Here is a 21,389-nt window from a genome sequence, read left to right on the forward strand (position 1 = left end):
TATTACTGCTACTCAAATATTCCACAATCATTCATTTATTATTAGAAACATAATTGACATGCACTGACCGAAAGAATATAGACGATAGGTACAGTAAAAATCAACAGGAATTAATCAAATCAAAAGTGTAAAATTTAAAGTACCTCTTCCAGGAAAACATTATGCCATTACCATTACCCTTAAAATAAAGAGTCACCTGTCTACTGTAGTTCTGCATTTCATCAAAACATTATTAGTATTGGACAAAGAAAGATTTTGGACTGAGCAACAGGGCCAGGATCATTATAATTCATCCTGCCAAGGGGCATAGATCCATTTAATGTTGATAAAAAAACTGATATATTGGTTGATGTACACATTTCGATTGAACATTACAGAATACTGCAGCTGGCCTACTGAACCACTAATGTATGAAATGCAGTATTTTATAAGGTATGTGTCTGGCCAGGAGCGGCCCAGTCTGGGCTGGGGGAAAATAAAAATGAGCTTGGCTTCTGTTTGGTTATAGGGAGGGTCCTCCAGCCCGGCCAGGAAAACAACACTTACTAAGGCCTCTGTCTGTGTTATTGTAGGGCTACAGGAAGAGAGGGGGAGCGGAGGGGAGAGGGATGAGGACAGAATGCCGAAGGAGAGAGTGAAGAGGGTCTTGAGAGGGTGAGGGAGATGGAAGCACATAGTAAAGAGGAAGAGAAGAGAGCTGTTGTCACAGGCTGAAGAATAGGGCACTGAAGATGTGTGAAAAATAGATGATGATAGTGATAGAGACCTGCAGAGGGTAAGAGATAGAAGGCAGGAAATGATCATGACAATAATATTGTGCTGAAAAAGAGATGCTACTTAACCTCTGTCTCCTCTTATAGCACTCAGCAACGATTACAGATCTGCTTTATTTACCAACTATCACTGATTTGCCTGGTCTTGCTTTAAACAGTATGTAAAACATGTTTGCTATTAACTACACATTTCCTGGCTAATTAACAACTCTATATTAGTAACACTTCTTCCACACAGGATTCATGACGAATCATTTGCACTGGATACGTGATAAAACTTGTCCTCCTGATAATGTGGTTACTAATATGGGTGGTCAAGGTCAGCTTTAAAGTTCTTTTACTTTACCTGAGTCATATTTCATACTTTATACAATTCTTTATTTAATTTATCTAACAATTGTTACAATTTAAAAAGCAGTTTAATAATTTAACAACAAAGCAGAATCATTTTTAAAATGATGCTAGTGTTTGGATTAACTGTAAGATTAAAAAGCCTGAGCGTCAATGCATCAATAACACTACTCTAAAAACATGATAAATATGAGATAATGATATAACACTCTCAGTACAATATAACACTGATACTCTAACTACAATTTACCTGTGTACCTCCTATTCAAGTAGAACCTTTTATTTGCAGTATTTTTGCACACTGTTATCGCTACTTTTACTTGAGTAACATATATGAGTACTTAGTCCACGACAAAATCTATTTGATTTCCATGTAAGGGTAAAGAAAAGCTCAAATCTGATACTCAAATCATTTGTTTTCCTAATGCTTTTCTTCCTATTTGCAAGCTGCTTACTTCTTAAAATGTAAGCAGCTAGCTTAAAACTGTAAAATAATTTAAATGATAAAACCAGAGAGGTGAAAATCCCTCTTGGATCGTTTGATTGGAATGCTGAAAGCTCACATATTTCTGTTTCATGTTAATGGGTTTCAAGAGGTCTAGTTTATATTTAGGGAACCACTGCCTTAAACTGCTTGTTGAGTAAATCCCTTTATATAGTATACACTCAGTAGCCAGATATAAAAAAAAAAACATTCAAAAAAACTTTGGTATGTTGCTGGAATGAAATGCAAGATTCATTGCATAAAAGTGAATTTTTGTTCAAGACGACACCTAACAAAAATAAAATTACCTTTGTCTTATCCAAGTGGAATAAAATGATCAATACAAATAATAGTATAATTAAGATAAATGTAAACATATGATTCATAAATGGTTCATTAATGGTGGCAACTTGCCTCCACCACCCCATCCTCCACCTTTTAGCAATGAGTCCAACATGGTTGTGGTAAATGGTACTCATCTTGAACAAATGTTTTTGCATGTGTTCCCTTTTTTTGTCTTAGCATGCTGCATGGCTAACCCAGGGAACATCCAAAGAATGGAGCCATCCGTGCCAAGCACAACTGTATTCCCATTTGTGCAATAAATGGTTAAATCAAGACAAAGTGTTCCTGACTGAACTTCAGCACATGCTCAGGTATTCTGAGATCTCATTCGTGGGAAACAAAGATCTGAGAAATCCCAGTCGTAAAGATATACAGAGATACACATAGATATTCCAGTTGACACCACTAAAGAGTAAAGCCTCAACACCTATATAGTTGAATGAACGTTCATTCATCCATCGTCTATAGCACTCATCCTTCGAGGGTCGCAGCTGCAGCTGGAGTCAGTCCTAGCTGACATTGGTGAGACGCGGTACACACCCTGGACAGGTCACCATCTTATCACGGGACTAATATACAGAGATAAACAACCATTCACATTTACAGACATTAAAGACAAGTCTCCAATTAACCTCCCCCCAAGCTCCCTGTCTTTGGAAAGTAGGAGGAGGCTGGAGGACCAGGAGAAAAACAACATAGACACAAAGGAAAACATACAAGTTATAAAATTCAGATTCAAAGGGATTCAAACTGGAAACCTTCTTGCTGGGATGCTGTTGGTTTTTGAGGTCACAATCAGTCATGCTCAGTCTACATGGGCTCTGCAAGTGAACAGTACTTATAGATGTCCTGTATTTTGGGTATTTGTGCAGCATTGTTCTAAATAAGGAGAGACAATTATATTTTCTTCTAAATCACAGTTAAACCTGTTACTTAAGCTGGGCTGGATCAAAAGAATTCCCTCTGAGGAAAGCATCTAATAAATCTATCTCAACAGAGGCTTAAAAAAACCGTATTAAAAGGTTGAATTAAAAAAAAAGCTGCTTCAGTATGTAAAACAATGAAGGGCATTTTTCCTGTAATGTTGACAGGGAGAATATTGCCAGTCACTACTACACAATAATGAGCATGAAGAGAAGAAGAGAGAGCAGAATCTTTCATGCATCCAGATATGCCAAGGCCAAACAATTTTACCTTCAATCGTCAGTGACCTCAAGCTACTCTGGTCCAGCCACGAGAAATATGGAGACTCAGAAAAGCACTCAGAGGGCACATACCTTCCCCAAGGCTGGACAGTCATCTCAATGAGTTATTTTAATGTAATGATAGTAAATGATTTAGGAAAAGGCTGCTGGATCCAAAAATCTTATCAGCCTGATCCAGGCTGGGTTTGGTATCGGGATGACGGAGGTGAATTACAGCACGAGCCTTTTCTCAGTTTGGGGTTTTAAGAAGGAGAGGGGTAGAGAGAGGCAGAGAGAGAGAGAGAGAGAGAGAGAGAGTTTATTTCTAAAGGATGTGACACAGTGGCTTCTCTTCTACGTGAACACTAAAGAACAAATACAGCTCTTACCCTCTCAATCTGCTTCTCCTGTGTTACACTGTTGTGTGTTTTAATGAGGAAGCACTTCTTTGTTCTGTCAGGAATCTGCATTTCATTTCGCCTGCTGTGTGTGTGTGTGTGTGTGTGTGTGTGTGTGTGCGTGTGTGTGCGTGTGTGTGTGTGTGTGCGTGTGTGCGTGTGTGTGTGTGTGCGTGTGTGTGTGTGTGCGTGTGTGTGTGTGTGTGTGTGTGTGCGTGTGTGCGTGTGTGCGTGTGTGTGTGTGTGTGTGTGTGCGTGTGTGTGTGTGTGTGTGTGTGTGTGCCCATGTGCATGTGTGTTTTACCTGTCCACTTAAATAGCTCTCAGCTCTCTTTAATTATTGCTAAAGCTTCACACGCAGCAACACCTTCTATTTGCAGCTCATCTAGGTGCCGGGCTGTAGATCAGGTGATGGACATTAATTGTAGGGTTAGTGGTTCAATCCACAGTCATTCAGTGTTCTTATGCAAAAGCATCTGAGTGTGAATGCAGGGATTTGAATGAGAGTATTTCAACATCTGAAAGTGAATTAAATAAGTTCTCCCCTCAAACTGAAAGACCTCGCTCTTGAGTAGATATAGAATAAAAAAACTTTACCGACCACTAATAATCTATTATCTTCTTTGACCAACATTGCTTCATATACACTCTATATTTGAACTTATGATCTACCTTACATTCATCACAAGTACAGACCCCTGCTTGGTTTCCATTACTTGATATAACTCCCATCAAGATTCTTCTAAATCTTTTATCTCTAAATTGAAAAACTTCTTTAATTAACTGCCTTTATTGTAATTACAATTTATTTTTTATGGTAATATTTTGAGCGTACGAGTATAAAGACACTTATCTTCTATGTTGTAGTGCAGTTTCTTTTTCTTTTTTTTTCTCATATTTTCCTGTTTTCCTTTCATCTCTCTCACACACTCATTGCCCACAGGATTATAATGGCCTTTGACAGGTGGTAAGGTCAACCCTCGGCCTGTGTGATAGCTTCACCGCAGGGGAGCCCTGTGAAGATGGGTATTAACTCCTTTACCCACCCTGATATTAACTAAAGAATAATGCTGTGTCTTGAATGCGATTCTTCAGTCAGTGCGCTCACTGACACTGTAGTACACTGTGTGCACAGGCCGCTCACTGGCATACAGCATGAATTCAGACAAGGTAGTGTTGTCCCAAACATGCAGTTGTGCACACCACAACTGTTACCTCTGCCAGTGGGTATTGGTGCCTTTCCCATTTTCACAAATTTTAAAATACATTGTTGGCCGCTCCCTTATAATAATAATAATAATAATAATAATAATAATAATAATAATAATAATAATAATAATAACAACAACAACAACAACAACAACAATAATAATTATTATTATTATTATTATTATTATAACAATACATTTTATATAGCACGGAAAATTTTAATGCAAGACAAAGTGCTTACATAAAAGCAATTAAACATTATGAGAAAACTAAATGAGATAATAAAATTGGACATACTGTAAGTAGCAGGTTAAGCTAAAATTTGACAGGATAAAACCCCCATCAGGTAAAACATTTAAAATTCAGCAGTTTGACATCCAACAAAACAACCACTAAAAATGTATTACATTCGTCCAACCTTCTGGAGATAAAAGGATGTATTAACTTTTCTGTGTCTGCCTGGGAGAGAAATGCTCAAACTTTGGAAATACAACTTTAAATGATTTGACCTGTTCCTTGGTATTAAGTCCGGATGATTCAAAGGGATCAGACAGTTTTTCTCTCTCAGCTTTTGCCCCAATAATTAGGATTTCAGTTTTGATTTAACAGTAGGAAGTTGTGAATGGCAATGACTATGATGTAACATGTAACACTACAAGCATTTAAATATCATGATGCATCTGCCTTTTCTCCTCCGCTCTGTGTGCGTGTGTGAAGAAGAGGTAAAAATTATAGAATCACATCTTTATTTGACTGACATTTAAAGATGCACTTAATGACTCACGCAACATACATCATTTACAGAAATCAATGTCAATGACGGAACCTTTGAAAGGTTTTTATAAACGGCCACTGCGTCAGCATCAGCAGACAAAGATGAGATCCAGGATGTAAATCAATTAAAATGAATTATGTGGGCATTACGCTTTGTCACCATGAACTGAATTACTTGACAATATCACAAACTGCACATAATTTACTATTTCGAATCTACAGCTCGAGTTGAGTTTTATTCTTTTAGAAAAAAGTACAAAAGTGCTTGATAAAAGTTGAACATGTCTGGCTTCAGTGCTGGTAGGTGAAAAAGCTATTTACAGGACATAATGTCTGGATGTGCTGAGAGTCTTATTGGTGAGTTATCATTCAAGGCCAGTCAAACACACACCAGCCGCTCGCTGCGTCCTTAAAAAGGAATTTAAATTCACCATCTTTGGATGCAACAAGACAAAAGCAGCGGCCTCTGGGGGAACATGTTGCTTGACAAGTACTCAATCTTTGTGTTGCCGGAGCAGAGAAAGTCATTCTAAATGTTCTCATTCATGAGGAGCGAACTTGACAAGCACACACACAGACATAAAGGAGGTTTATGCGTTTCATTTTGTTCATCTTGTGGGGCGGAGCGTCTGCAGGCTTGGATGATTGTTTGTCTCTGTATGTTGGCCCTGTGATACACTAGTGACTCGTCCATTGGGTTTGGCTCCAGCCCCCTTGTGACCCTCAAAGGATAAGGTAATGGATGGGTAGATGGATGGATGGATGGATGGATGGGTAGATGGATGGATGGATGGATGGATGGGTAGATGGATGGATGGATGGATGGATGCATGGATGGAAGAAAGAAAGGAAGGAAGAATGAATGGGTGGATGGTGGATGCATGGGTGGGTGTATGGGTGTGTATGGAAAGACAAACTGATGATTTTCCTTATGATTTTTAAAATTGCGATACTTCTTTCAAAGGGGGATCCAAATTCCAAATATAGAATAAAATAATTTTAGAAAGTTAATTTATCTTCTGTCTGTGATGTCTGTGCCCATCTGTATCCTTCTCAATCTGACTGTGGCATTTGGAGTTTTATAGTGTGGCAGATTAGATTGCCACATAAACTAGATCTCAACATTCCATAACAATTACAGTACGTCAATGATAAGACGCTCAAAGGAGTTTTGAATACTTACTGCTGATGTACTTATGCTTTAATTTAAAGAGGAAGTTAACGACATTATGTCCATTGCAACTGGATGTCACAGAGTAGATCCAGCCTTCGACACAGCCAGCAGATCTAAATCATAACTCTCGAAACCCACTCTCTGTGAGATCAAACCAGGATACAAAAACTATCTGGACTATACAACATTCACAGGCTGAGTCTCTTTACTTTTTTTCTTTTAGCTTTTAAATGAATGGTGAACTCTCTGTCCTTGAAGGTCCCAGCTGCCCTTTGTTGGGGAGGCCAGCTGATAACTTCAAGTTCTAGATAACACTCTCATCACCGCAGAGGAAATGAACCGCGGACTGTTCATCTTCTCTCATCATCCTGTCACAACCCTCTTTGTTCTCGGTTCAGGGTTGTATGATTAAAAGGTGAGAACACATTAAACTAGGCTGGTTTGACAGTCCACTGAAGTGTCCTCGGTTTGACTACAGCCAACAATCTTTATCTATGTCATTTCCTCAATTTCTCTCTGTTGTGCTGTGTAATAAAATGCACATTACCTACTGATGTCATGCACCAAGCCTAAAGAATTTAGAAAAATACTGCAGCACCTACCTTACCTTGTATATGTGGGTATATATTTGTATTTAGATGACTTTATTCATTTATACATAGACTGCAGGCGCGTATCTTGCTTTGGCAAATAGTCCTGACTGATCTCCGTTAAGCAAAGAGGAGACATTTAATGTAGATGTGAAGGTAAAAAGTCACATGGATGAACTTGAAATGATGTTTGTACAGAGAAATGATGCCATAGCTGCTATGGTGTCGATCTGAGAGCGACTACGATGAAACACCCAGTTATATTCTGGTTTATCTGGGCTTACTGGGTGTGATCAGCTCATGTCTCATTTGTTTACCATCTGATTATTTTAGGATTTGCTCATGAATGTGCTTGAATCCAACACGTGTAAGCTTTGACTCATGTTTTCCATAATTACATTCCTGTCCTGATATGTGTTTATCAAAACCAGTGATTCATCACAGCCACTGGCCGACCAGTGTTTGTAGTGTTCATTTATTATGATTTTATTACATATTCTTGTTTGTTTCTACTTATATCCCTCGGCTGCATCTACTGTATATATAGTGTGTTCTTGTCAGAAGGGCTGGTGTGAAATACTCTAGAGAGCTATTGACTCTATTGACTCTTGACTGGCATCTGCTCATTTCTGAAAAGCTCTTGTTCTATCTTCATGTCAAACATATGCATGAAATATAAACAAATGTAAATGATCATATCTCAGCTCTACATCCTCAATCTGCACCACACTCGGGGACTTGCGCTTCACCTGCTAAACATCAGCGCTGACAGTACTTAAAAACATGGTGCCAGTGCTACTAAAGAGATTTATATTTCCTATCCTTGTCCTATAAATCTAGGACTTTGTTCTGAAAAACAAAAAAACATATTCAGAAGAAAATATTTGGCTATGTGAATGTGCATGTTTATTGCATGTCTGTTTAATGCTCCTCTGTTGCAGCCTCAATATACTTAAGTTGCATAAATTGCATTTTTCATATAATATTCTCAGTATTACACAGTATTACAATGCAGCGTTTGCATACTCTGTTTGTTTGTGTTCATATATGCAGCTTCCAGGTGTGTCAGAGTTCATGCTTACTGAGATTGTGGATTGAGGGGATTCCTGCATTATTGAAGATGCTCATACTCCTCCTGCTGACATTTTCTGTGAGATATTGAGGTTTACTTTAAGATCTATTTTCGGATTTGAACAGGAGTCAAAACGGACACCCACTGCTCAAGGCATGTATGCTCACGTGATATATGCACACTAACCATTCGGCTACTAGGTGACCCCACGTTGGCTATGTCATAAGAGAAAAAGTAACATTTAGTTCATATAATCACATCCCTATCTTCAGAGATGGGCAAAAATACATCCAAATGTATTTTAAAATAAAATACCAAATTCCCTATAATTGTAAAGTGTACCAAAATAAACTACTGTATTTTTGTGTAATAAAAAAAAAATATATATATATATATATATAGCTAGAGGCTGCATGCATTTTTTTTCATTTTTATGACGTCATCATGTAGACGTCTCATAGAAAGTATCTTAAAGTATTTTTAAACAGCAAAAAGCCCTTTGACAGTCGTGGAATTAAATTGCACTGTGCTCCCGGTCATTTTACGCTCCTAAATTCAGATAAAATACGACAATGCTGGACAATGGCATGGCCTGATGATGTTTGACAAAGCCCAAATTCTGTCTTTTCTGTCTTGGGCAGATGCTGAAATCCTAATTCGCCGCTCCGTGTCATCTACACTGGATAGGTGTGATGTTTTGTTTTCTGCTTGTACTAAAAGTCTTCTGCTGGAATTTTAACTGAATCCAGAAAGCTTGACTAAATTCCATCAATTCTAGATTGCCGTCATTGGTTCTGCATCTAGGTCAGATCAGACTTTGAGATGCTTTTAATGAAGTACAAAATAAAAAAGGCATGTCCCTTCAAAAATGTCTGATTTCCTTCTACTTCATGTTGAAACCTGTTCTCTTTTTGCCTCAGGACAGACGGGATACAGGAATCCTGCCTGTCTGCAGAGTTAAAAGAAGTCAGCAGGCTGCAGGGTCTTTTTAATATTGGGCAACCTTCCTCTTGCTCAACCTATATGCTGAAATCAGACTGTCTGTCTTTGGTAAAATATTTAAATCCAAACGTTAAACGTATATTTGTGCCTTAACTTTTGGTCAGTGGCTTATTTCTTGAGGCCTGGTACCTGTTACCATTCAGTCTCAATGAATCCATTAAACCTGGAACGTACAGTGGTCCATGTAGTCCTTCCAATGAGATTACTGTAAACGTCCTGAAACCAATGCATCCCTCTAATCCTCTGTTTGTTTATTCCCTCGAGCACACAAGTGTCCAGGCTGAGTGCCCATCTCTCTCACTCTCTTTCTCTCTCTCTCTCTTTATCCCCCTTCTTTCTCCCCCCATGTCCTCGCTTTTCTCTCAGGCTCTCTGCGCGGGACCATCGGCCATCCTGGGACCACTCTCCTTCTACGGGCTGTTGGTGCCTCACTCCAGATGTTTTGGATCTGGGTCTTCATCCTCCAGGAGTGCCTCATCCTTTTCTCTCCCTCTGTCTGTTTGCTTCTTTCTACGAGACGTGTGAATGCTGTCCTCGGTTTTGCATCTTTTATGTTTGTGTAGTCTGTGCTCCTTCCACGTCCTCATGTCTGCTGGTGGTACCTTGATGTTGTCCCACATCGCATTCTTGATTAACGTTTAAAGCCTATAATTATGTAGTCTTGTTTGAGCGTACAGTAATTCTACTATGGGCATTTATGTCTTTATTTAATAGGACAGATTTAGCATGAAAGGGGGAGAGAGGGAGGGACAGCAGTCTGCAAGCCAGAATCAACTAAAATCAATCACTGTAGAGGACTGAGGCCTCAGTACATGGGGTGCCAGCTCTACTAGAAGAGCTATCACTCCCATAATTCTACTATTCCGTTCCGTAATCTTTAGTATGTGTGTCTATCCTGAGAATGGGATTCTTCCTCTGTTGCTTGTTTCTTCCATTTTTTCTGGTTAAAGGTTCTTTTTTTTGTTTTCCTTGTCTGATTTGATAATCTTAGGACAGTGGGTGACATAATCCTGCACAGAGCTTTAATCCCCTTGAGGCAAATGTGTGATTTCTGGTATAGAGCTACATGAATATGAATAAAATTCATTTTGGTAATGCCGTCATCTAACAGACCGCTCTGCTGGTGTTTTTAGGTCATGTAGTGGTAATAGATGCTGATGTGTGATGTGTCCAATGTGCCATGTCTGCAGAAGATAGACACTTTGCTCTGTGAAGAGAGAGAGATGTTTTAAATTAAGAATGTGTGGATGAGAATGTTCTTGTGAAATTAGACCCCGTCAGTGTCGCTTTCATCAAAATCAAAATGTCAGTGTGCACTGTGGTTCAGTTTATGACTGACAGATAGTCAATATCAGACAGGTCCATACCCCTCACTCTGATTTGGCATTTGGACATATGACGATATCATGTTGCCGACAAAATCAGATTTAGTAAATAGAAAAAAAAAATCCTGAGATAAAACTTTCAGAATCACCAACTGTAAAGACTCTGATTCAAACAGTGGGAATACAATAGATTTCATAGTTCAATTGTTTGATTGCTGCTGCAGAAATTATATAAAGTCAGAAAATAGCCCAGGTCACTGTGTGAGGGAGAGGGACTCACATATTTTACTTAGAGATAAAAGTAATAAAGTAAAACAAATCTTCTCTCCTTTTATTATATCCTCACATGATGAGACTGAAGATCCCTCGTTAGTGCCTGCGTCATCATGAAGGAGTACAACTCTCTCTCTCTCTCTCTCTCTCTCTCTCTCTCTCTCTCTCTCTCTCTCTCTCTCTCTCTCTGTTAACACACCATATCAAAGAAGCAGCAGGTCTGTGTGGGCAGTAGAAAGTTGAAGGAGCGTGTGGAGCTGCTCCAGAGACAATCTGCTCAGCACCACGGACAGCGAACGATTGGAAGCCCGGGCACAAGCTATTTATTGATTTCAGAGAATGAGTGAAAAAATCCGATGACTGAATCTTTGGTTTGGGGATCCACATTTTTGAATTTGTTCACACAGACTTGGACTTCTTCACTGCCTCCCAAAGTAAGCCAGCTCGCAATCTCTGAGCATATCGTTAGTGTTGTGAATACGCGATTTAAGGATCTTTACAGTGGAAGTGTATGGCATTAAATCGAACCCTAATGCGGTTCAGGACATATCCATAACTCAGATACTGTAACAGTGCGTGCGTAAAAGCTGTGGCACAATTCCAATCAATGCCACTGTACTGCGGATGAATTGTGCGCGCTGGCAGGGTCAGAGGGATTGAGACAATGTTTTAGGGCAATTAAAAACCCAGCAACCCACACAGGAGAAGTTCGCGATTCGTGGATCAGCCAGTTTTCGTGCGTAATTACGGATGCGACTCCTTGTGAAAACTCCTTTGTTATAATGTAGGACGCATGACAGCAAAACTCTCTCTTCGGCACGTGAAGCGACGGAGGCGACAGGTATGTGAAGTCCCCATGTTCTTAACCGTGGTCAGAGCGCAAACTTTCATCCTATGAGTCGCTGTCTCTTTTACGCACACACAATTGAGACAATCTGTAAATCAGTTTGGATGATTTCTCTGGTGTGGTGATTGGTCACTCACCACCTCCTGATCTGCTCCAATGTAAATCATGGAAACTAACAGGGTAGAGGTGAATACTTTGTTTCTAAATCCGTGACAACAGAGAGGAACAAATCTACATCTCGCCTGCGTGGAAGCATTTTCCCACTTTATTTCTGAAAACAACAATGGAGACCAACTGGACTCCCCTGCCACCAGACGTCAACTCCTCTGCTGCACCAAGCCCCTTCCTCTTTTCTTACCCGCGCCTCTTTAACATCTCCTCCAACCTGTCCACCCAGAGCGTCCCCTTCCAGGGCAGCAGCACTCTGGTGACTGCGGTCATCTCCCTCACGGTCTTCATGGTGGGTCTGACCGGCAACACTCTGGCCATCTACGTGGTGCTGCGCTATGCCAAGATGAAGACGGTCACCAACATCTACATCCTGAACTTGGCTGTGGCCGACGAGCTCTACATCCTCGGGCTCCCCTTCCTCACCACGCAGAATGTGCTCTCCTATTGGCCCTTTGGTTCGTTCCTGTGCCGGGTGGTCATGACCGCGGACTCCATGAACCAGTTCACGTCTATTTTCTGTCTGACGGTCATGTCCATTGATCGCTACCTGGCTGTGGTTCATCCGATCCGCAGCACCAAGTGGAGACATCCCCGCGTGGCCAAGGCGGTGAGCGCAGCTGTGTGGGCCGTGTCCTTTGTGGTGGTCCTGCCGGTGGTCATCTTCTCTGATGTCCAGGTATAAAGACCATGTTTATCTTTGTGCCAGTCAAAACTTCAGATAGGACCACGCAGGGAGTTGTAGTCACTCTATCTGCTGCTATTTGACTCATTCTGTGGTTCAACACTTGACACAACTGTACATTATCTGCACAGTAGCCATAAAGTATTTGTAATTAATCTATTTTTGCAATATTCCGTTTCCACTACAATCATACATTGCAGTTCATATCCTACCGACCCTGTGCCTTTTTGACTGCATACTTGTATGTAGTGTATACTTACATGTTGTGTTACTTACAGTACATGTGGTGTACTTATATGTCTACTTACACCGTGGATCAGAGATTAACAGCATTTCAATCCCATCTATGTCCTGTACATATGGCAAAATTTACGTTAAGGCCGACTGCTCTCAATTTTATATTATTATATGATTCAAAAAGCCACAGCGGTGGTTGCATAGGAGTAGGTTTATTTTAATTAATTAACTGCAAATTGCCTGGATTGCTATACTACTTATAGTAAAAGCATCATTATATTTTCTGTAAATTGAACTTTTTTACACTATAAAATTTGTTAAGATTAAAACATCTTTTTAAATCATATCTTTGCCAAAAGCGGCAACAATGAAACATGAAATTGGAGCTGACATCATATAGGTAACACAAAACGTGTCACATTTGACATTTTGTGAAATAAACGTATTTGTTTTCTTATACATAATTGAAAAAGAAAATCCACCGCCCAAGTTTGTATGCTTAAAATAAAGCCCAAAGAACAAAGTTTAGAGCAAAAATATAACAATATCCACTTATCAGCATCTCTAACGCTCACTAGTTAACACATCACATTTCACATATTCATGTTGTGCAAAAACTGCTTTGTAAAAATGCTGTTTTCCATTTTGGGGTGTTTGTTGGCAGAGAAATGTAAAGTTACAAGAGGGTGCTGGTCATCTCTGAGCTAAGCTAATCATGCCCTAATGGCTGTAGCCATTGTCTTTAAAAAAGAATTAATGTAATGAGACTATTGGCAAAATATTGAACAATTCTTTAAAAAACATGTGGGACCTTTTTTTTCAAGACTGTTAAACTGCTGGAGGTAATTCATTACATAGAGCATTGTGTTTATGTCCATTTGGTCAAAGTCGTGTTTTTGTTGGAAACTGTTTTTAGTAAACAAGCTTAGATGGACTGCTAGCTGCAAAATAGCCAGATATTTCTCTCAAAAGTTGGGGGAGAACAAAAGGAAACTCCAAATTAATAAGAATTTTTGTGCCGTGTCTGCTGGATGTGTAAACAAGCAAAGTCTTACTAAGATGTTTGCAATATCAGCTTGATAATGAGATATTGCGTTTTGTTTGTTGTTCTGCCCCAAGTGGCTAAAAATCATAAAAAGCTGGTTTAAAACATCAGAAGCATTTGTTCACATGGAAACAATGTCATCATTGCCTCTAGTGTCACGTGGTATTTAAGGTTATAAATGAAGGGTTCAATGACAAGAACAGACTGAAATGCTAAACATGCCAACTAAATAGAAACAGCAAATCATTTCAGCAAAATCTATAATATGTTAATGGGAAGAAAAGTATTTTCAGAAAGAAAACACAAAAGCTTTTGAATAGAAGACATTTATGAAGAGAATGTAGCTAGAGTCGAAGTGGCTATTGTTCAGCTGAAGGACACAGGTCTGAGAGCAACACGACTTAAAGGTTGTGTTGGGTTTAAAAGGTCCTTGTTGGTTTGGAAGTTCTTAATACTTTTAAGTCTGGAACTGTCTTCCAAAATTCAATAACGATTCCTCAAAACCCTATAAAGCAGATAATGCCATTTGCATTCCTACACACATTCTCTCCTGGCAGTCTAAAGTGCAATGTTTACCTCTGGTATTTTATTCCCTGTTTGACTAAGTTGATAGCGACTGAATTTCCGTTTGCTGTAGGTTTCCTTTAATATTTTAATGTTACTCATCTTGTCAGGAAACATTTAACTCCTGCAACATGATCTGGCCCGAGCCGAAGGACGTGTGGTCGACAGCCTTTATTCTCTACACTGCCACTGTGGGCTTCTTTGGACCGTTGCTCATCATTTGCCTCTGCTACCTACTTATCATCATCAAGGTGAGTTAATGTGTGTGTGAGGCTCATTAAAAATAGCTCATGTATAAATTCATACTGCAATCTGCATCCACATAATGATAATTTCCTTGCATCCTCCCCTTAATTATCCAACATCATCATTTAAAGTCACATTAATCCTCTTCCCCACCATCATGGTAATCAATCTATCTTTGGCCCAGGTGAAGTCCTCTGGGGCACGGGCGGGCTTCACCAAGCGGCGCCGCTCGGAGCGCAAAGTGACGCGGATGGTGGTGGTGATCGTGGTGGTGTTTGTGCTTTGCTGGTTGCCGTTCTTCATCATCAACATGGTCAACCTGGTCGTCATCATCCCGGAGTCCAGCGTCACCGCAGGCGTCTACTTCTTTGCGGTCATCTTGTCCTACGCCAACTCCTGCGCCAACCCGGTGCTCTACGGCTTCCTGTCAGACAATTTCAAACAGAGTTTCAGAAAAGTAGGTCGGATGCCTTTCTGGCAAACAAAACTGTGTGCTGGGGAAATAAATCATTCCATTTTTTGGAGAAATACATTTATTTGCTTCAATGCCAAGATTTATGGGCAGAGAACATCACACCTTGTTAAGCCTTATGAGGCAAATTGTCATTCGTGAATATGAGCTTTAAGAAAAACATTTCATTGATTGATGGATTGAGTTAGATGAGCAGACTTAAACTACTCTCATCGCTTGTCATGTGTTCATTGTTCATCCGCAGCAAAGAGCTAATTAGCTTAGTTTCCCGTAAAGATTGGAGACAAGCGGAAACATCTAACCTGACTTGCTCCAAGCCACGAATGGTTCTACGAGGGTTATGTGCTAGATTATTTCTTGGCTGTGAGCAGAAACGTAACTGAATGTGAAGACAAAATGTCAAAATCTACTGAAATTGCATAAATTTGAAAAATTTCTACTCCATCTTCAGAATATATTGGAATATGGGCAAACAGTTTAGATATGTTGCTTTATTCCTTGCTTGACTGTACGTGGTAAGATCCAAGTAGATATGCATATATATTGAATGTCCTTTAAACAATATCTGTGCACTGTACAAATACATTTTCCTTTTTCGAGTCCATTTATCTCAGCATCGACGTGTAGGAAAAACAAAATATTTTCCCTATCTGTCAGATCTCACCTGAGAGCAGCTGATTACATTTCTAAACTCACGACTCATGTCAAAGTGTGACAATATTTCATTTCTCTGATCAGTTGATCAATAATACATCTGACAATGAGTGGTAGTGAGTAAACATGAGCTGTATGGCACAAACCTCATTCTGAACATATTAATGTTGAAAGGGAGGTTTGATTTGGATCGATTTGACGTGATTCTTATCTTACAAACTTTGTCATTTTTCTGCAAACATATACATACATGTTATTATATTTCTATTGAAAAATGATAATACATGTGGCCCATCTCTTTTCTGGATTGCAAGACATCCCTATCTTCATCTGGTATCATATTTAGAAAAAATTATGGAAAAAGGAATAAATAAATTAAAAAGGATATGATACGATAAACATTATTGTCCCTTTAGGAAAATGTATCTTGGAATCAGTGCTGCACAGATAAATTCCTCCACAGTTAAAGTAAAAACAATAATCACACAATGAGAGGGAACCTTTATGTGCCAGCTCTGACCGCTCTTGTTTTGTAGCCTGGTTGGTTTTATGATTCACTTGATCCCAGGGACAGCGGCTGTTGTTGTTTCCTTTACATTTCTGATGTAGCTGGGAAACCTTTACAGATACTTGTATCTGTGGCCCTGCAGGTGCTTTGTTTGAAGAGTATGAGGTGCAAGGCAAACGGCGTAGATGATGGCGACCCCAGCGCCCCTCGTACTGAGAAAACCACTGCACACGACTGCATCCTGCTCACTCCTCGTAACCAGATCTACCATGATGCCCAGACCAGCCAGGTATTCTTTATGTGCATGTGTGTGTGTGTGTGTGTGTGTGTGTGTGTGTGTGTGTGTGTGTGTGTGTGTGTGTGTGTGTGTGTGCGTGCGTGCGTGCGTGTGGTAAACAATAAATAAATCAAACTGCCCTGCAGCACTGAGTCAAATGGGACTTACATTATTTCAGATTTGTTAATATTTTGAACACAGTGTCTAATATCATATCCCTTAGCCTAGACTGTGCACACACACACACACCCTGCTGCTCTCTGCATCACCAGTGAGTGTGATGCATCATGTTGGGTAGGATGGTAAATTAACACTGCAATGGAGGCAATGATTAGGAAACACTCTGGAGGCGGGCGTGCAAGACTATGAGATTATTAGGTCTCTGCGTGCTCGTGTGTGTTTGTGTGTGCGTTTGTGTTATAAAGAGAGTTGCAGTCGGGGAATGAAAAAGCTTTGAGTCAGTCTTTGCAGCTCGGGGATTCACAGTGTCCCGTTAGATAACTTTCACAGGAGCAATGAGGTGCATCAGACTGACAGAGCGGCCCTGATGAGACTCTACCGTAGCTCCTTCAACTGGATCAAGGTTATCAAAACTACAACATCTTCCATAAGTCACAAAGTACAAGTGCTCAATTATTCATGTCATCGGTTATGCTCAGAAAGTAGATTTAAGTCACATCTCTTCATGCACGGAGAGGCAAATATACTTCTAACTCACATATACATCTAAAACCTGAGTTTTCCCAGTCTTTCTCTCACAGGGGACAAAGACAGTGTCACTGCAGACCAGCTCCTCGTAGAGGTGTAATGGTTTCACATGCACCTTTGCAGCCAGGAAAAGGGAAAGAAAGGAAAATTTAAACGGGAATAATTAAACAGAGGCCTAAAGTCAAAGTTGCTTTAAACCCCTGGGTTTACCTGATTTCTAGTTTGTATGTTGTTATTAGTTTTTTTGTTAATTTGTATGTATTTTTTCACTTTTGTGTTTTTTTTATTTGTGAAGCTCTTTGTAACTATTTTCTATAATAATAATAATAATAATGATAATAATTAGCAAAAAGACTTTGGTCCTGACTGATGTGTGTGGTTACCATGGTAACAGCAAGTATAATTAATACAACAGGTATAGAGAATTGTTCGCTGAAAAGAAACAGTGAGGCTGCTGGCATCAATGAGATAAAATTACACTGGATCTCATTCATACTGTATAATGTTTCTGTCATGTGTACTCGGCAGTTGATATATATATATACATATATTATTCAGAATCATATCGTTCGCAGCCCAGAAGGGTTGAAAACCTTTGCTTTAAACATTCCCTAGACTTGTGCATGTGATGCAGAACTGAATCCCTATAATCTCTACTTTTTGGTAAACTTTCCATTGCTTTTGATGCCCCCCTCCTCTGCTTTCCATGACTCTTCATCTTCTCCTTCTCCTTCTCTGAAGATCTCTCCTCACCCTCCAGACTGGCCTGCCTCGCACACAGCAGCAGACCTGCACCCCTCCACCCCCACCCATCAAGCTCCCTCCACTTGCCCCGGGATCGGGCCCACAACTGCCACCACAGTAACCTCCACCACGGCCACCCCTGCTGATCCTCCCACCGTCACCGCCCTGACTACGCCTGCATTCTCTGCCACCACAGCCCCACAGCAACAGTAGCCAGTTAACCAGGAGATGAAATAGAGAGAGATAAGGAGGGACAACATGACATGAGACTACAGAAGCAGTCACATCAGCTGATGAAAAATGGAAAACACTGACGCTCTTTCGCAGTAACTGTGTACATTTCCTAACAAAACCACGCACACTCATTCCATATGCATTGCAACGTTGATGGTCCACGTCAGGGAAAGGAACTCATGAATATTTGTTCATACCTCAATGTGTTGCTGCACCTACTATTTGTGATTCACCCAGCTGTTGATCAGGCCCAAGGTTACTTTGCACCCATCCATCTGGCATAAGTGCCTTGTCAGCCACTCTCAGCAATCACCACGGCTCCTAAATGGACGCAGAAACATTGACACCTTCCTCCCCTCACTTCCTGACAGGTTGTCAGGAAAAATGTCAGAATGTATTTTTACTTTGAACAACCAAAAATGCCATGGAAGATAGATTTAAAGCCAGTGGAGTTATTTTCAGAGTAAAATCCTTGTCCTACGACAGCTTTAACAAAACATCTAAGCACAATTGTCTGTTTCTTGCGCCCACTCACAGCTCAGCTCTGTTTGCTTTACTTAATTTATATGGGTAAATAGTGAGGAATGGACTTGACATCTGTACATCTTTGTGGAAAAAGCTGAAATCTTTCTGTATGGCGTTTGTATTTTAGAAATAGCTTGCTTGCTGTAAGTCAGCTTCTCAGTCATAGGAAATATGACTGTTTGCCTGGTCAGTGTCCTTCTTCAAACATGTAGCCCGGTCACAACACACAACCTCAGACCTCTTTGTATATAGGCCTCTTTCTTTATGTCTTCATATACGGGTGTCTGTGTGTGAGAGAATGTGTGTGCGTGTACATTTGTGGCTGTTTTGCACGTGTGTTGTTATGTGTTTTCTCTCTGCAGAGACTCTGATGCTGGTAATTACAGGGTTCATAGCAACACATACTGTTGCTAATGTTATTATATGATCACCTTGTTTACTGCACAGTGGAGGCAATATATGATCAGCCTGGCCACTCATTGCCTCAGCTGGCACAGCCTCTGTTAGCTTTGCCCTTTGAAATGTATATATATCGCAGCCGGTGACTGTGTATGTATGGACGACACTTCTCCACCTCACACTGTACAAAAATGAAGCCAAATATCTTGGATAAAAGCTTGTGCTGGTGACGTCATTTGGAGCCAGAGTCTGTGCAGTAGCGACAGTGGATTAAAGCCCTGGTATCAGAGGATCAAAGTCCTGCTGTCACACCTGTGTCACACCGGTGTCACACCTGTTTCACACCTGTGTCACACCTGTGTCAAACTGTCAATAATCCAATCCAATTATTCGGCTGCTACAAAGTTTACTTCGGAGACTCCAGAAGTGTTTTGTGGACTCAAACACTTCACTCACCCCTCCACCGGCATAGTGATGAGTAGACAATGTGTGAGTTTCATTTTTGGGTGAACTATCCCTTTACGCCTAGTTTATTGTTGTAGAAAAAAATTACAATGAGGTTTTAAGAAAATCTCAATGATGGATGGATATGCTTTTACTGCCACTTATCATCTGTGCAACAAAATAAAATGCATCAGTGACACGCAGCAGCTGATTAGGTTAATTAAGTGAATATTAAGTGAAGGCAATGACTGTGAAGCCTAATGGAATCTGTCCCTGCTTGACGAAATTTAAATTTAAAAATGCTGTTAATAGGAAAGGCTTTTTTGAGTGTAAATACAGAGCCCACGCTGCATACTTTACTACATGATAATAGTTGTTCAGATGCTTCAGTGCTGTATGTTTGTTGGAATAAAATTGTGAGATCATAAACCCAACATTTCTGCTTGCTGTCACACAAACACACCCAGACACCTAAAAATCTGCACTTTTTAGCCAGGCAATGAGGCAGACAGCACCAGCTCTGTAACCTCAGAGAGGAATACCTCCTCCCTGCTGTGGTCAGACCCATCCCTCATGCTCATATTTATAAAGACAACATCTGGTGTGCCAGCTGGAAGACCTGAAAACATGTCCCACGTTTGACACAGTCTACACCGAAATCACAAACCGTGTGATTACATAACCTCACATCTCTAACTCGCGTGTCAACAGTCCTGTCATGTCTTCGCTATATGAGGCAGAAGATAGGAATTAAATTCAAGGTCCATGAGTGTGTGACACAAACAATAAGAGGAAAACTATTGAATCTCACATATCTACACGCACTATATCTTATTATAGACACAGAAAAACACAATATTAACTCTCTGCTTGGAAAAAGAAAACTTCTAAACCTACAGTATGTATTTTCTGAATTAATTTCCTCATCGGTGGGGTAATACATGAGCACCATTTTAAAGCACAGACAGTGGCCGAAAGCAGTATGTTTCTCATTACCTGAACGTGATATCTTCAAATTTGGTCAAATGTCACTGTGACCTCACAAACCACATTTTTGTCTCGTGAGCGCGATAACTCCGAAAACAACGGGAGGGAATCCTTTCACATTTGGCACAAAGATTAACTCAGACCCAAGGATTAACTGATTACATTTTGATGACCAACAGTCAAAGGTCACAGTGACCTTATATGAAATTACATCGATGGAAATTTACTATAACAGTATTTTGTTTTTCTGTGGTCTTCACACTTGCTATGTACAAGCACCAATCAGTATTGAGCAACACATAAGAATGTATTTTATTTTCAAAAAATAAGAATTATTGGAAGGATAGCCCCTTGAGATATCACATCCCATTTTTGAGGGGGTCCTACAAACACAAAAAGAAAATTGAAAACACATTCAAATGCATAGACAACAGCATTACGTACACTAATAATACAAAAATACTGACACTTTGCTCATCCTCTCCCACCCACACCCCCAGACTCTAGCTACTGGAAAAGCAAATTAACAGACAGGTTGTTTTGAAATATTTTTAAATGTGATGTTTGTCTATGTTGTAAATCAAGTCTGAATAAAGCACGTCTGCACCACCCTGATAAAGAAGAGTGTTTGTGTGTTAAATATCAAATAAGCGAAACCTATATAGATAAATAGATCGATAAACATCAAGCC

The 21,389-nt window shown here is 40.0% G+C and overlaps 1 protein-coding gene across 1 annotated transcript; it reads left to right on the plus strand.

Annotated features, from left to right (window-relative positions):
- The first annotated feature begins 11,245 nt into the window (after positions 1–11,245).
- LOC118118506 (somatostatin-like receptor F_48D10.1) lies at positions 11,246–21,184 on the plus strand. Its single transcript, XM_035171665.2, has 5 exons — positions 11,246–12,648; positions 14,611–14,751; positions 14,931–15,203; positions 16,523–16,669; positions 18,107–21,184. The coding sequence occupies exons 1-5, from the start codon at positions 12,085–12,087 to the stop codon at positions 18,320–18,322; spliced, it is 1,341 nt and encodes a 446-aa protein (XP_035027556.1). The 5' UTR covers positions 11,246–12,084; the 3' UTR covers positions 18,323–21,184.
- The last annotated feature ends 205 nt before the right edge of the window (positions 21,185–21,389 follow it).

The sequence above is a fragment of the Hippoglossus stenolepis genome, chromosome 2 (genome assembly GCF_022539355.2).
Source record: "Hippoglossus stenolepis isolate QCI-W04-F060 chromosome 2, HSTE1.2, whole genome shotgun sequence".
Taxonomy (NCBI): Eukaryota; Metazoa; Chordata; class Actinopteri; order Pleuronectiformes; family Pleuronectidae; genus Hippoglossus; species Hippoglossus stenolepis.

Excerpts from the sequence above, each read along its gene's own strand:
- LOC118118506 (XM_035171665.2), top strand. The coding sequence starts at position 12,085 with ATGGAGACCAACTGGACTCCCCTGCCACCAGACGTCAACTCCTCTGCT. Across the intron at positions 14,752-14,930 it reads ACCTACTTATCATCATCAAG|GTGAAGTCCTCTGGGGCACG; the intron begins GTGAGTTAATGT and ends TCTTTGGCCCAG. Across the intron at positions 16,670-18,106 it reads ATGATGCCCAGACCAGCCAG|ATCTCTCCTCACCCTCCAGA; the intron begins GTATTCTTTATG and ends CCTTCTCTGAAG.